This window comes from Chelon labrosus (genome assembly GCF_963514085.1).
Source record: "Chelon labrosus genome assembly, chromosome: 10".
NCBI lineage: Eukaryota > Metazoa > Chordata > Actinopteri > Mugiliformes > Mugilidae > Chelon > Chelon labrosus.
The window spans coordinates 16,541,586-16,558,108 of NC_140360.1; the positions used below are offsets into that span (position 1 = coordinate 16,541,586).

General features: G+C 39.3%; 3 protein-coding genes across 6 annotated transcripts in view; all 3 read right to left on the bottom strand.

The window, feature by feature from the left end:
• Window positions 1-20: 20 nt before the first annotated feature.
• Window positions 21-6,343, bottom strand: LOC311494527 (RNA-binding protein 39-like). 3 transcript variants are annotated; one of them, XM_084553611.1, is made up of 17 exons: window positions 6,088-6,343; window positions 5,448-5,505; window positions 5,106-5,275; window positions 4,300-4,351; window positions 3,832-3,881; window positions 3,565-3,756; window positions 3,306-3,359; window positions 3,060-3,177; window positions 2,824-2,976; window positions 2,366-2,503; window positions 2,211-2,276; window positions 1,925-2,129; window positions 1,520-1,606; window positions 1,345-1,441; window positions 918-1,023; window positions 742-820; window positions 21-625 (listed from the first exon to the last, which is right to left on the bottom strand). In XM_084553611.1, the coding sequence occupies exons 2-17, from the start codon at window positions 5,496-5,498 to the stop codon at window positions 525-527; spliced, it is 1,719 nt and encodes a 572-aa protein (XP_084409737.1). In that variant the 5' UTR covers window positions 5,499-5,505; window positions 6,088-6,343; the 3' UTR covers window positions 21-524. The 3 variants fall into 3 exon arrangements, with proteins under 3 accessions (XP_084409737.1, XP_084409739.1, XP_084409738.1); XM_084553613.1 differs by lacking the exons at window positions 4,300-4,351; window positions 5,106-5,275 and having other exon boundaries at window positions 6,088-6,329; XM_084553612.1 differs by lacking the exons at window positions 4,300-4,351; window positions 5,106-5,275 and having other exon boundaries at window positions 1,925-2,276.
• Window positions 6,344-9,149: 2,806 nt separating this feature from the next.
• Window positions 9,150-10,817, bottom strand: LOC311494915 (ammonium transporter Rh type B-like; the record flags this gene model as incomplete). Its single annotated transcript, XM_084554190.1, has 1 exon — window positions 9,150-10,817. The coding sequence occupies one exon, from the start codon at window positions 10,815-10,817 to the stop codon at window positions 9,393-9,395; it is 1,425 nt and encodes a 474-aa protein (XP_084410316.1). The 3' UTR covers window positions 9,150-9,392.
• A 5,185-nt stretch (window positions 10,818-16,002) lies between these two features.
• The window catches only part of slc12a5b (solute carrier family 12 member 5b), a gene marked incomplete at its 5' end in the record, with an annotated part of 36,000 nt that continues 35,479 nt past the window's right edge, over window positions 16,003-16,523 (bottom strand). For both annotated transcript variants that reach the window (XM_084554189.1, XM_084554188.1), the window contains one exon: window positions 16,003-16,379. In XM_084554189.1, the coding sequence (XP_084410315.1) occupies window positions 16,288-16,379 (92 nt within the window). In that variant the 3' untranslated portion in view covers window positions 16,003-16,287. The remainder of the gene's footprint in view (window positions 16,380-16,523) is intronic.

Here is a 16,523-nt window from a genome sequence, read left to right on the forward strand (position 1 = left end):
CAATAGAGAAACATGGGGTCTGATGGTGTAATTAAGACTTTAATCACAGGCATCTTAAAACTGGGAACAAAAACAAAATGAAATTGTCAAATTTTGCCAAGTTTATTGGGAGCCTTCATACAAAAAATGAAATTATGGCTGTATAAAGTTACAAAGGATTATTGTTGACATTGATATACTTTTGGCATTTAAGGCCCATTAACCCCAATGCGGTTTTGTAACTCTTGGAAATTCTTTTTAAATCTAAAACTGATTTAAACAAGCAGATAAGACAGGAATATTTAAAAAAACATACAGACCAATAGATACCTGCAGATTACTTCTCGTGGTAGTTTACAACACAAACCCACAAAAAACTTGAAAAGCAACTAAAGAAAAAAATCCTAATTTTCAATGGTCAACGTGAACTTGAGGCCACTTTTATTACACACAGCCAACTAACTTCAATGTGTCTGTTTCAATGACATTTCCATGAATGCAAACAAATGTATTTACACTGACTTTCAGAAGCAGCATGTCTCAGACTATCGACGTGCCGGCATTAGAAGCTGCTTTGCCGTTACTGAATCGGGGAAAAGGTTGTGGTAGGTCGGTAAGGGAACGTAGGCAGCTGTTATCATTTTGCCTGAGGGATAGAAAAAAAGAGATGTCACAACCTGCACAGACAGATTTCGTCTGATGAAACAATTTCATGAATGAAGTTATAATGAAGACAAATCACAGGAGCACCACATTACATACCTGCAAACCAGCGTCCATGAAGTGCATTTACAGTTGCCATCGCTGCTGGTATTGAGGGACACTTCACATACACGTTACCCTGTTTAAGCAAGAAAGGACAGAAGAGATTATAAAACCTTCGTGAACATGTAACTAAGAATCCAGTTTTCTAACAATCATGTGAAGTCTGAACTTACTTGAGCAGAGTTCTTGTCAACATAAATGTGAACGATCCCTCCATGTTTGTTGCACTCGTCAATCACATCGTCCTGGATTTCTGTGGCCCAGCTGGGATCATTTTCTCTGGGGGGGAAAAAAAATAGTCAAAATTAGGAATCCAGTGACTTGAGGAACAAGAACTCCTTCAAAAAAAAACAAAAAATTCTCAAATTAAAAATTACATCTTTAAACAATACCGACATGTTTACAGTGGCCTCCCTTAGAAGAATATTGTAATAGTGAGGGTCGAAATCCAGTAATATTCCTGAACTTGGTGAAATGATTTCTTAGCAATCCACTGTTCAGATTTTGGCCTCCATCTAATGAACTTTAGTTCCTTGTTGGAACAGGAAATCAATTTACATGTGAGTTGTGTTTTTAGACAAACTGGAAAATCTTCCTTACGCTTGTGGGTTGAACAGGTTGGACAGCTGGAGGCAGTGTGTGGCCAGTGGTTGTGATGGGAGGTTCAAAGCTTGGGTCGGAGCTGGAGCCGGAACAGCTGAAACGAGAAGAACAACAATTTGTCATGTTTATGTTCCAAGGAAAATGAAAACCGTTTTCTGTCGTCTAGACTCACCTGCTGGAGCAGCGATGTTCCCAAAGGGTATGGAGCCAGTCATCTGTAGAGCCTGCTGAGCAGCAGGAGGGATCTTCAGACCAGTTCCTGTGATGGGAAAGAGATATTTACTTTCTGTGTCCCAATAGTTAAAAATAGGGGGAAACATTCAAACAAACTCTTTCAAAAACTTTCCCATTAAAATAAATGTTTATACAGCTGAGAGCGTGATATTTGCAGCCATGTGATGTCTGCGTTTGTCTAGTCAGAATCAAGAGACTCTATCAGTGAGATTGGTTGTGAAGTATTGCAACTGACACCTTCAGTGGTAATGAGAACAAAATTCATACTGTATTTGAAAAACCAAATAATGTGTGGTACATTTATGATTTTTTTACACTGAGAAATAGAAATAATGCAACAAACCTTCTGCTAGCCGAGCCATCAGCTGCAGACGTCCGGTGGTGCCCAGGTCGATTCCAGTCCTCTCGAGTTCATCATTATCCAGGAACGAGCTGGCTGTCGACGAGTCCGAGCGCTCTGTGACATGCCCCACCTTCATCGGACGCCCGGCCAACTCAAAACCGTTCAGCTGCTCCAGTGCCTTTTTTGCACATTCTGCATCTGCAAACTTTAGAAAGCAAGATCTGAGAATGAATTCAGCAGACAAACACAAAATCACCGACCAGTTAAATATAAGTGCTTCACATACCGATATGAAGCCATATCCTTTGGATCGACCAGTCTCGCTGTCCATCATAAGCTGAATTCCTTCAATCTTTGGAAACAAAGGACAAGAGCACAGATGATTATTAAATTAATCTATATAATTACAAATGTAATTTACTAGAGAAACTTGTTCCTGACCTTTCCAAAAGGCTCAAAGATTCCTCGAAGCATTTCTTCGGTAATATTGAAGTGAAGGGAACCCACATACAGCCGCATCGGACCAGAACTGCCCTTCTGGAGATTATTGGCAGCAGCTGCAGCTCTATTTTTCTCTGCCTGGAATTCCATAAACACATTATACTGTAATTACACTGAGCACATCAAAATTATTATGAGCTACAATAAACAAGGTCGTCAATTGTCCCAACTCAAGGCAATTTGACCTTTAAGTAATTGCATTTCTGTTTTTTTTATATATTTATTTATTTGATATTTCCAAACATTTTATTAGATAATAAATGCTTCAAAAGGTCTGTTAAATGTTCGGAGCACAGTCCACCAATACTGAAGCCTGGCTTCTGTCTATTAATATGTTCAGTCACGTTGAGCAGAAACAGTCCAGCTGCACTATATTTAGATAAAGTTACCACACTGACCTGAGAGGCCTGGACGATGATGGGCACTCCTAAAAGCCTCTGTCCAGTCAGACCAATAGCCAGCGGTACAGAAGAAGCCTCCACAAACTCGATGTAAGCAATCCCCTTCGATCTCCTGGAGTTTCTGTCCGAGATCATTCTCACATCTCTGACCTATGGAGAGAAACGGTCTCAACATCAGAAGTCATTTCTTCAGAATCTGGATTATTTAAGTTTATCTTGACAAATTTACAGACCTTTCCGACAGCCGAGAAGAAATCTTCCAGGTCTCGAGCTCTGATTCTTGCAGCAAGCTGCATACAAAAAACTGTGCGGGCATCCCTCTCCTCTGGTGTTAGATTGTCAATTGGTTGCCTTAAAAAAAAAAAAAAGAATGAGGGAAAAAAAAAAAGTTAAAACCTAAACTAGGCAGAAGTTAAAAGTTAAAACACCACGAACATTAAATTTGGAGTCGTTTTAACAAACACAGGCAATATACTCACCTAATGGGACTCTTTTCTTTTTTGAAAGGGCTTCGACTTTTAGAGCGTTTCCGGCTGAAATACAAATAGATAAATACTTTAAATGAAGTTCAGTTTATGTCTGAAAGCATGTGGGAGGGGAAAAAAAGAAACGACCTCTAAAGTATAGAACTGACTGATGTTATGACCAGGCTGTCGAACAGGACTGCATTAAACAGTACAGATGTACATAATACAGTTCTGACTGGGAATACATAATCAAGTTTAAAAGGTGACTTACACGGGGCTCTTGCGTGCTCTGTACCGCCCAGATCGATCCTTGCTCCGAGAGCGGCTACGATGGCGCTCTCTGCTGCGGCTGCGTTTTCTTTCTCTGCTCTTGCTCCTCTTCTTGCCCTTCTTTTTGTCTTTACTCCTGCTTCTTCTCTTCCTAGAGCCAGGGCTCCGGCTCTTGCTTCGACTCCTCCTTTTTCTGAAATAAATTACAAACACTACTTATAGTAAAGTTTTAAACCAAAGGACGGTGTAACAAAGGTTCAAAACTTACTTCTTGCCCTGGTCATCGTGTCCATTTGCATGAGAGGACTTGTTCTCATCCTAAGCAAGGTTGATAGAAGAACATCATGAGGACGTAGATGAAACATTTCAAGTCGTCAAGGTAAAGGGGATGGGGTGGGACAAGAGAAAATGCAGAATATATTCAATTAATAATAATACAAACTTCCTACTGTCATGGCTGGACAGTGTCCTTCCACTACCCCAATAGCTTCCCATTTCTTTTCTTTACAAGGCTGCTTAGTACTTAATGCAACAAAGCAAAGTTAAGGGAGAGTAGTGTCCAACATATTAGCTGAGTTCAGGAAGCTTTGATAACAGTCAGGTCATCTCCACCATTCCCCCTTCTAAAAGGTCGTACCAATGCCACTATTTGTGCCTAATCATGTGACCTCATATGGCCCATGGCCACTAAAAGAGATCCTTTGTGGTTGGTGTCAGTCCAGTGATCTTCACCCACTTTCGTTCTTGGACTGTAAGAGCTCGATGCCACCTCTGTCACACATCTTGCCCTGAAGCAAACAGGGATTCACACTTCTTAGTAATATTGACGCCCAAGAAAATAAATAAATAAAATGATTAATTCAATTCCACGTGTTACACTACCATAATCTTTAGTCTGCATTATTGAGTAATACTTACAACCTTTTGAAAGTACTCATTTCATAATACAATGATGGTAGATAGAAGTATCTATTTTACAAAATTCTGGTAATACACTAAAATCTGTGGTGTTGTGTAGCATGCAATAAAAAAAAATAAAAAAAATAAATCAAGATGCTGATTCACATTACAGTTGACTATGGCAAAGAGGCAGTATTCAAATTTACGAGCAAAAGAAGCTTTTCACCTGTGTTTCACCGTAAAGACCGTGACATGGCTGAAGTGTCAGAACAATAAAGTGCTGCGAAAGCAATTCCTGCGTTTACAAGAAATTTGTTGCATTTAGACCGTTACAGTTTGATAAACACAAATATCCATTAATCATCTGAGGAAACCATACTTACAAGCACAAATTTATACATTATGATTGGAGCTACTGATTTTTTTTTTTTTTTTTTTTTAAAGAACGACAAAAACAAAAATACACTCTTGCTGAAATCATGCACTACAGGACATATCTTTCCACGGCAGGACAAACTATTTAAATGTGGTTATAAAATGAGCTGCATATTCAGAAACAGCCAGAACATGCAGATTGTAAGTCTGAATACTGCCTCATTTGCTGGACAGGTAAAGATGGGCTTATCAACCATTGGCATTCACCTTGTTGCAACCGAATAGGGATTGGCTGTTCTAAGTTGAGTCTCTTTTAGTCCTAAAGTGAACCACAGTACATCAGTATATGCGCAATAACTACCTTCCTTTTTTTCACAGTTCACAGTGGAATCAAAGATGAATTCATGGGAGTAGAGGTGAGATATCATTAGGGAAGTCTATAAAGAGAGATAGATGTGGATTTATTTATAATTCTGTATTGCGTTTTAAATACTCAATCACACCACACAACATTCAAGTAAACTTTGTCACAGTAGCAAATATAAAGGACTAAATAAAGGAGTAAATCATAACAGTGAACAGGCCTCAGCTCTTAAACTTTCAACCCACCTTTCTGTATGGAGCCTCCAGCATGGCCTCAACGTCAAAATCGTCAGCCATATCGATCCTGCAAGAAACAAAAACAAAACACAGATAAAACAAGGATTACTTTCACGGGTGCGCGATAAACAGAAACAAGCTACGTAGAGGCTAAAAATATAAGCCAATGTGGCAAAGGCACGGACCAGTTTTTCATAAAGTTTGCAGCAACTCCTTGCGATTTGCCTCAATATCACACTAAACATGAATTTAATCCATTAAAATATACCAATCTTAGAGTACCCGCTTCAGCTGAGCTCAAAGAGCAACACTGGAAACAACACGAAGCATAAAGCACGCGTTTATCCTGACACGAAGCTAATGCTAACTAGCCACATTGAAAAGCTACATCTCCGTCGTTTCAATGTTAGGTTATCTCAAGGGCTCGTATAAATGAATTGAAGCTGCCTAAAATGATAAAAATACAATTCAGCGACCACGTAAATATGCAAGATAATCGAGCTAGAGCCAAATTACTTCGAAATACGAACACACGTCCGCGTAATGTTTTCGGGGGGAAAACAGGCGCTTCTCAGCGGAGTGCCAAAATGGCCAACGGACGGCGTTTCCGCGACAGCGAGCTAGCTTAATTAGCAAATATTGACGTTACCGTTTGAAAATGATGAAATGGGGTGCCAAAGTCAAAATATCACGGGAAATGTGCAGCCGAAGAGATTCCTCTCGACGCCCCTCGCCTTGAAGATCACACAAAGCGAAGATGAGATCACGATTTTCGAAGTTATGTAACCTTTTTTTTCAACTATTAGCAACTATGCATAGCAGGTCGTGGCCTGGTATCAAAACGGTCTCCTTCCTTCTTCTTCGTCTTCCTCTTCCTCTCCTTTGAGGTTTTACGGCTGCGGTGACATTTGGCGTCGCGCTACTGCCGCCTACTGGAGACAAGGTGGCACATTAATAACCACATGTTCAAGTGCTTTGGTCCGCACAGGTTCACATCATGGCCGCAGACATATTTAACAACAACACTGATCTATCAAAAACAGATATGATATTAGGCGGTGACAGCTTCATTCCGATAGCAAACAATTTATTATAAAAGACTAAAAAGTTTTAATGATATGTGGGGGTTTTTACATTACAAAAAAACTGCTGTTTTGAGTGTATATAGACTTTTTATAGCCACTGTAACGCCAACAATCAAGAAACAAGATAGATAGATAGATAGATAGACGACTTTATTGATCCCTTTGGGAGGTTCCTGCAGGGAAATTGACATCTCCATCGCAACCAGCACTTTCAGACATACATGTACGAGACAGTATAAAAAGCCCAGAATACCAATACACCCAGTGAAGAATAATAAAAATAGTAATACAAAAATAAATATTGACTGTACATGCATGGTTGTTGCATAAATAGAGAAATAAATATTGTGACTGTACATGACTGTACATACACTGTTATTGCACTTTACTTTACTATTGCAGATTAGTTAAAAAAGTCATTCAGGCCCTTTCCTTTTTGTCCTCCTTGTCCTCCTCCCCCCAAGTGAGTGGTGGTTGTACACTGGCGCCATCTAGTGGATAAAACCAACCTGAAACATTGGATTTCGATTTATAAAACTAATTTAATTTAATGAATCTAAATATTGAAATATTACAGTGAATATAAAAATATATAATTTAAAAGTGGCAGTAAAACAAATTAACATGTACACCATCCACACCATCCATCACCTTACCAGTAACAACAGGTTATAAAGAAAGTCCTTGAAACCGGTGAACAGCTCAGTTAAATACTGGCACATATCAAATGGGTGAGGATGCAGCTAATATTTACTAAACAACTTTCTGGGTGCTTTGCAGTTGCAGAAAGTATTCCCCTTGTTATAGAGGAGGCTACACATATACACCGGGGTAACAGACTGTCGTTGTAATGAATATTATTAGTAATAAGGCAATGTCATACAATTATATATGTCAGTTATAAAATCCCTTCACATTTATGCAAATAAGCCCACATCATAAAGCATAAAAAATATTTTCACAGTGCACGCAGTTACATTATAATGTATAAAATCTCTCCATAAAGCAACAACAGTATTGGAAGATTTCAGTCCCTCATTGTGTTGACAACAAATCTGCAACAAAGAATGGATTTAGTTGATCAAATGTCGTTTTCATAATCAGACAGAACAAACCGAGTGGCATTTCCCTTCAACAAAACCATACTCCACGAGGAAAAATCACTTACAATACAGTAGCTATCTGAGCTTAAGTAGTTGTCAGACAATACTCGCTTTCGCCAAGAGATGGCAGGAGCAGCTTTGTGATGAAGTGACTGATACCATAGTCCTTCAGGGTAGACTGGAGCCCAAGTTAGCCCAGTGTTTTGCCGTATAATAAATGCATAAGCCACCTGGATGTCATCATTCAGTGGGCAACATATGACAGGTGATTCAACGTGAGGTGAGTGTGATGAGTCTGAGTCATTGACAGAAAACTATGTAGTTTTGTGGGTCTCGGTGTCGGAGAGTGTAGGTGAAGGAAAGTGTGAAGTGAGCAGGCGCTGCCAAAATTAAATGTGTAAAAGTGAGGTTTGTGTGGATGTTGTGAAGATTTGCCTGGATACGAACTTAGAAGCATCATCTGTTGGCTCAAGGCCAAGCCTCAGTTGTAATTACGTCCATGTCTAAGACTCTTAAAAGCTCCTGGCATGTCTTCATGTCTTATTTCCTCTTCTTTCTTTTATTACATTCAACAAATACTCTAAATTGGCTGATGTGTTTTGTGTTGCCAAAAGCCTTAAATGGAGGCTTAATGAAATAACATTGTTTAGATGGACTTATGTCATTTACATCAAAGGTTAAACCTTCTTCTAAGGATTCACATTCATACCAAAGCACTTACTTTTCTGAAACATCTTTATCTCATTATTTTCAGACAGTGAGAACAACACACAGCATGTAGGCTGATGCCGAACATCTGGCAGATGAGGCGAGTGGAGAAGGCAAGGAAGAGGCAGTGCGTCCCCCAAACAAACTGCAGTCTGTCGTCAGTGATCTGGGGCACAGTCAGGACTTCCACCTTCATTTCACACATGACATAATTGAGACTACCCATATGTTCGGCTTGTCTTAGTGTTGTTCCAATGAACTCGTATTGGGGATTTTTTTGTAATGCGGGATCCACTGTGTGCTCTGCCTTTTCATTTGTACATTTTTATGTTTTGTCACATCAGTTGAAATAAAGTTTTGGTTGAAATTGTACCGTTAAAATGCAAAAGCCGACTGTATTTAAGAAAGCCCGCTACATAACAGGCTTAGATCATCAATCGCAGATTGCTTGAAGTGTGTCATGATGTACACTGCTCAGCCACAACATTATGACGACTGACAGGAGAAGTACACTGACCATCTTGTGACAATACTGGGAAACTGCTGGGAAACTTTTGGACCTGGCATTGGTGTGGATGTTACTTAGACCTTATCACATGCATTTACTTTAAGTCCATTTTATATTTCATTTAGTGTTACTGCATTTTGTTTGCTGCTGCTCTGTCTTTTATTTGACCCTTCCTATCATTTGTTAACCTTCATGCTTGTTTCTGAAGAAATCCTTGAAATCAAGACTACATATCTAAAGAAACCTCTGCTTAGATTTTAATATTTAAACTCAGAAGCTGCAGCTGACCTCTTTCTCTGCAGAGCATGAATTATAGACACACACAAAAAAAATATAAAAGCTTAAAATGAGTTTATTTCACATTGCAAATACGAACATTCTTTGTTGTTTGCATTTTGGGCAATAAATAACACTATTACCAGCTGTATTAGACAATGTTGGATAATATCAAGGTTAATTCCATCACTTACAAAGAATAATAAAAGTTTATTTACATTTGTTTCTCCACTATTTCCGATATACAGAGTTGACAGTATTTGTCTGTTGTATGTCAGGCAGCAGAGTCCTCAGTTGTGATTGTGTTATTTAGTTTAAGTGGTGCATCATAGTCCGGAGGAACCTCAAAAAATGGTTCATCATCAAAACAGAAATCATCTGACGGTGATGCGAGGGATGGCATCCTCAAGACAAAGCCTGTGAGGATGCCTCCCAGCGCTGACAGTCCTATTGTGGAGAACACAGCTGCGACCTGGAAGAGAGCCTGTTCCCGGGCAGTCCTCCCTAAACCTGGCTGTAAACCAGGGATCAACATCTGGAGCTCTTGCAGTTTAGGGTCCCCTTCCACTGGAGCTCTGTGGGTAAAGATCTCATACAAACTGGGGCCGTAAACATCCTCACTAGCCATCAAAATGGCACATATCCCTGCAGTGCAGGATATAAGTCCCGTTAAACCATGCAAGTTATGTATCCCGCACTGATCCTGGATCCTGAAGCGGCGTGCCAAGAAAGGAGTCAAGTACTTGTAGCCCAGCATGCATGCAATACAGCCCATCATACCCAGAGCATAAGCAGCTGCAGGCGATATCATCATATCCACAGATGCCCCAACCGTCACACCTCCTGCCAGGGTCACGTTCTGAACATCAGCCATGGTGAGCTTCCCGTTTTTGTTCAGCATCGCAGAGAGAGCAAAGGCTGTGAGTGTGGAGGCACTGAGGCCGATGAAGGTGTGGAGGATGGCCCTGTGCTGGTCATCACCTTTCAAGGTCAATGCCGAGTTGAAGGAAGGCCAGAACACCCAGAGAAACAAGGTCCCCACCACAGACAGCATGTCAGACTGGTAACTGGTGCTCTCCTTTGCATGACCTTCATTTAGGCGAGGCCTGTACAGCATAAAAGTGACACCCAGTCCAAAATAACAGGCAAAGATATGAATGAGAATGGAGCCTCCTGCATCGTTGATCTTCAGATACTTCAGCACGGCCCATTCTGTGACTGAAAACGCCGGCACCTCCAGCAGAGCCATGACCAGCAGCTGCAACGGACTGGTCTTCCCCAGCACGGCCCCGAAAGATATCAGCACCACAGCACAGGCAAACTCTGCATTTATGAGGTTGATCACTCCGAGGTGGATCTTACCGTCATGGCTGAACTGGAAGTACCCCTGCACCAGAATCGCCCACTGGATGGCAAAAGTAGCAGTGAGGAAGTTGAAAATCATCCCTCCAAAGCCATAGAATCTGAAGAATGCAAGCAGGCACCCAAAGCCAAGGAATATCATGACCTGTATGTCTGTAAAGAATGGGTAGTCCCTGTACATCGCATTGTGCATGGGGTCCGTCTGGTTGGTCTGAAATCTGGCATCGGCGTGTTCATCGTAGGTGACAAAGGCAGCATAGAGGATGACAAAAATCACCTCTGCGACAAACACAAACACAGGCAACCTCACTCGCAGGCTGGTCGGTGGTGTCTTCATCCTGCCAGCTCTTCTGAGCAAATGACCGTCATTTCTTTTGTAGCCTGGATTATCTCTGTTTAGATAAGACAGGTCAGAGACACTGATCAAGCCTGCTCACTCTCAGACAAACACAGCAGTTTTCCCCAGCTGTGTGGACTTTGGTCACTGCAATAAGACATGCACCAGCTCTGAAGTGTTAAAGGTGAAAAAGCTCCACTCACAGAGGACTACAAAAGACATCCATAATGACAAATGCAATATATTTAGAACTAACATCTAGTGTTATAGCGACATATGGGTTCAATAAAATTACAACAGTGGCTGCTTTAAAGGCTTACCATGCTTGCACGCACACCTAATAGATAACTACTGGACATTTAGTTGGGGCTCCTATTTTTAGTTCCACCCTCCACTTATACTTGGAGGGTGGTCTGAAAAAAATAAATAAATAAAAAATTAACCTTCGCATCAAAGAATATTTTGTGAAAGAACATTTTGTGATCTCCAAACAGGCCTCTGAGATAAACAATCAGGACTGTTAAAAGTAATCTTGCCCTTCAATCCTTCAATGGCATTTCACAATCAGTGCGGTTCAGCGGATATTGTCCCGATCAATCACTTTGTCATTAAGGTGAGAACAGGAAACTATTATGCAACTTTTTTCCCCAGCTGTTGAATGCTGAAAGTTCTCCTACAGCTTGAACCAGTTCAATAAAATGATTTCAAGCAAATTTTAACAGGACGGCCTGGTCTTGTTAAATCAGTTTTATTTGAGAACAGCTTCCAAGTTCTTCATTTATTGTGTCATGTGGTGCATGTCAAGGTTTTATTATATGACATATCTGTGTGCACATCCACTTTCAAAGGAAAAACAGCCCAGATATTTGTATACTGAGCAGTTAATTTCATCACTGTAAATGCGTTCTCAACTCATATTATTTGGCAAAAGATTTGCTCCTATCCAAAGTCCAGTATATTAAAAAAACGCATTTGTGCTGTTTTTATTAATTTTTGGCCACACTTTTGGAAGAATTTTCCTTCTATCTATATATAGAGTTCATTCAGAGGCTGTTGCCTGTTTATGAATTAAAGTCACTTGGGTCACAGTGCTTCCACATGTACATCTCTCTGTGCCGGTGCCAGGCTAGAAAGAATGTGTCTTGACCCTTTTACTCTGTGGAGAGTTATAGACACAGACAACTGTTTTCCAGTCAGGACCACTTTATTCAATACTTTCTTTCTTTTTGCAGTAAGTATTTTCTTTTGTTAGTACGGTTCTGTTCTGGGATCTCACTGACCTTCAAGCATATGTGGCAACCCTATAGGGCAGGGGGAGCCTCAGCCAAAGCATGAAAAAGAAGAGCTGGGATGGAGGTGGTTTGCAAAGCTGTTTGCAGAGCAAGCAGCAATTGTAGGCGGGCTAAAGCAGCTTAAAAAAAGGCGTCCTGAATGAGATTTGCCAATGGAGGACTCAGCTGAGGTGGCAGTTGATATGAGCTGGCATGTAGATCAACTATCAGCTAATGTAGTAAAGGATTGTGAGCTGAGCATTACTGAGCTAACGCTCAGCTCAATAACTGTGCATTTGTTTACAAAATCACCTTACCTCGAGAGACACTTTCAGGAATGACGGTGCAATACCTTTGTCAACTTCTGGGCTATCCTAATTCCTTCTAAGCCTCATTTAGCATGAGCTCACCTGGCCACAAGACTTCCTGATTTTGTTCATGATCCATAGAGGGAGAAGCCCACTGACTTTGGTGATCCTCAGATGTTTCCTGTAGCCCCATGTGGTTGACATTGGTATTTGTACAATCAGCTGTTTGCTTTATCATCATGACATTTTGTACAGTCATTCACGTTTATCCCAGGATGAATCGTAATCACTTCGGATGATCCTCTAGCTTTTCCTCTGATGACCTCTTCAGGTCAAAGCATAATGCTCTTTACTCTCTACGCTTTATTCTGTATTTAGTGCTAATTTGTAAATGTTAGCATTGGACATTTTTTCATTATTGACCCAGCAAGTCCCACTTGATTTAAGAATCTGTCTTTTAAGGGAGACCTGGCCAAGACAGCAGCCTTATATTGTCATGAAAGCTCAGAAAAGGTTTGTTTGTGAAGGTTCTTAGTAATCCAGGACCAGGAATATCCAAAAAACACAAAGTTAAAACATGGGCAGTTGGACATTTGTCCCTTGAATACATTTCACCACTCATTCAATAAACTTCTTCAGGTCTAAAATAAGGTAAAACAAATGGAAATAAATTGTAAAAAAAAAAAATAGATTTAACGTTGGATACAAGGTTTCTATATTTAATTGCCCTCTGCAAAACAACTAAAAAGAAAGCTTTCTTTCCCCTTGTTGAAAACTATGATGATACTCCTGGCAAACATTAGCATTCTCATGTTAGCATTAAAGTGAAAACACCACTGTGTCTAAGTATGACACACTACGCAGCTGCAGATTTTATTGTTCCCTTTAACTTCAGACCCATATGAATACTCACATATCTGGCTGATGCAGTCTGTATGCTATTAAACACTGCAGCATTGTTAAAAAGCAAAATATGCTGCATATGTCTTGGCTCATGTAGCGACAGCTTTGTCCAATTTTATATTTATGATACCTTTCCAGTTCAAGTGTGGCCAAATCTGTGTGACTAAATGAAAACTGAGGTCAGTGATACTGAGATATATGGCCTGATGGGATGGCATTTGCAGAGACACAACCCCAAAACACACATTAGAAAATATGACAAGTATTTCAGTTGTTGTATTAAAATGATTTATTGCATTTTTTCCGGACATATAAAATGGTTTCTTTAAACCATTACTTGTACACAATTGCATATAATAGAACATTTAGCATTTTAGAAGACAATACAAACCTCTAATTATTTTATATTTATAAAATCTGTATTGACACACGTGACATTATTATCTCTAAGCCTAAAATCACAGATCTATTTACAAATGTCCCATCTCACTATTCAGTATACACTGTCCTCTCTCAAACAAGTGTCAGGTTCACACACAAACATATGGCATACACACTCTCACTGAGGGAGTTGAGAATTGCAAATCTAAATTTATGCAAATGAATGAGTTTCCAATAATATTCACCTGCAAACTGACACCATTTGTCTTATGGATCAAAAGCAAATTCAGTTTTCGTTGTTGCTGACGTTATGCACCCACACTTTTCAGATTAAGGGCACAATAAATCTTTGTGTCTTTGAGGAAGTGAGTTGTATATGCTCCAGCATCAGAAACATCATGTGTACAATAAATCAGGATGAGATTAAAATACTTAGAAGTACTACAAGATAGCAAAGAATTTTCCTGCTGCATACATTTCTAAATGAAATACAGGCCAAGGGGAGAAAACAAATCAAACTACTGTCTATGTACATGTTTGAACTGACAAAACTATGAATGGCCTATTAAATGATTTGTTTGAATTACTAACTATGCATGTTCTGGAGCAAGAAACCCTACACTACTTTTATCCTTATGACAAAGACGTGTCTAAGTCTATGACATGTACATGTTCAAACATTACAAAACGATACACAAACAGAAGCTAAAAATCAATTGTACATGCACTCTCTCTCACACACACACACGAACTAAACATTTGACAGACTGGATCATGTCATTTAACGCTTAGATAATTTCAATTTGAAGCGTATCATTTGAGATTTACTCATTGGCCTTAACAACATTACATAGCTACTGTCAACAAATATTCAAATAAAACATTTTACAGTCATAGTTTTACACATTTTGGGAAGTATTCTTTTTGTTTTCTTGCCAAGAGAAAGATGAGAAGATTACTACAACTCCTGTGTCGGCGTTGTAACTATGTACAGCTTGGTATACACAGCTAATGGCTAAGCTAATCTATAGCGTAGCTTAGGATAAACATGGGGAAACAGCTAGTGGCAAAATACACCTGCTACTAAAGTTCACATAATGACACAGTAAATCTAGTTTGTTTAACCATGTTAGAGAGTTATTTGCAAGACTGTTTCCTTGTCAACAACAGTTGCCTGAAAGCTGTTGCTCCTAATAAAGAACTGAGCTCATAAACGCCTTGTAAATATGCTAGTTGCAGTTTTAAAATGGTGTTCTTGTATGGATTAGACACACAAGACGTAATGTGTGAGATAACTGGCTTTAAACGGACTGATAGAGGAACTGAATTATGTTTAGACAGTACTAGGCTAGCAATTTCTCATGTTTCTATCCTCTGTGCCAAGCTAATCTAACCGTCTCCTAGCAACAGCTACATACAGCATACAGGCTTCTACAGTGTAAACCATGACAAAAAAAACAAAGAAGTGTATTTCCCAAAATGCAAACTATTTCTTTACTTTCTGTATTTCAGATTATTCAGATAATGACATTTTGAATATGTTTTTCACATCATAACAATAAAAATATAAAATATCTTAGTTTCGTTTCCCTCTTGTGTTGCAAAATATAATATAACTTAGTTTGCTGGTTCATATTGTTGATGTATACAGTATATTATAGGATGATATTTTCAAATCAGAAGAATGACATAAATAAAATCATTGCATCTACTAACTGTCTCTTGCATACTATACAGTAGAAATCTGTTTTAATCTTACATTACATTTATATAATGGCACGTTTTGTTTGTAAGAAACCCTTAAGGTTCAGTATTTTCAGAACTGATACAAATAAAATATTAAATTCTGATTCAGCTTGATAATTTTTATGAATTGTCTCCAAATATTTCAAAATTAAATCAACAAGATCCCAAAGCACCTTCATCAACGAGCAACGATATCTAGCACAGGACACTGGCTGAGCTCTCTAGGCATGCAGGAACACATGGGTACGTAAAGAGCAATAAATATCAACTGATTAGTGAATTGTTATAATTTTTAAGCTCAAAGGCTTTGTGATGCAGCATGTACAGCTTACAGGCCCTTAACCAACATTTTCTCACAATGTATTATTAACAGCACTCCAGTATCATTAATTGAGCACTTCCAAACATACTATGAAAAGCAAAAACAGACAAAGACAGACATGATTAGATGAATAAATACATCAATAACATCAATAATAAATAACAGAAAATGAGAAAAGTGATAAATAACATTTCTGTTTCATGGGTAGTAGGAACAAAAGCAGAAAGTTGACTTGACAAATCAGAAAAGGAAATGACTGAAAAGCTTGAATACGTTTTTTTTCTGTTATTCAGACTGTTAAGCTGCCCATAAATTCAACTGCTGCAATCAGCCAACAACAAAGAGGTGACTGTAAGGTTGTGTGTACTTTAGAGGTTAAAAGGTAACAGCTGGTCACCTGAAAACACCGGCGTTTGAGTACATTGTGTGGTGGCAGCTGACGGGGCCGGTGTTTTCCTGTTTTTTTTCTTTTTAATTTCTGGAACCAAGGACAGGGAGGAGAGTTCATGTAGGTGCAGATAAAGGACCCTAAAGGCTCTTCAGGAGTAGATGGTGATGACCTCGCGACCACCTCCACGCACCAGGAGGACCCGATTGAGGCCTTCAGTGAGCACCTCGAGGAACTCCATATCTGAGAGACATTTACAGTGAAGGATTGTAGTTGTTATGCAGTTCGTTTCTTATTGGCACAAGAAAGTGATATGTCTTCACGCTGCAGAGCAGTGGTTTTAGGTTCTGGACTGGTCTGCCACTTTTTTAAATTTAAATTTTTTAA

Bases quoted from the DNA above. Each gene is read 5' to 3' on its own strand.
- LOC311494527 (XM_084553611.1), bottom strand. From the start codon at position 5,498: ATGGCTGACGATTTTGACGTTGAGGCCATGCTGGAGGCTCCATACAGA. The intron at 3,757-3,831 runs GTAAGTTTTGAA...AATTTATTTCAG, and splicing joins CACGATGACCAGGGCAAGAA to AAAAAGGAGGAGTCGAAGCA. The intron at 1,024-1,344 runs GTAAGGAAGATT...TTTCCCCCCCAG, and splicing joins AACCTGTTCAACCCACAAGC to AGAAAATGATCCCAGCTGGG.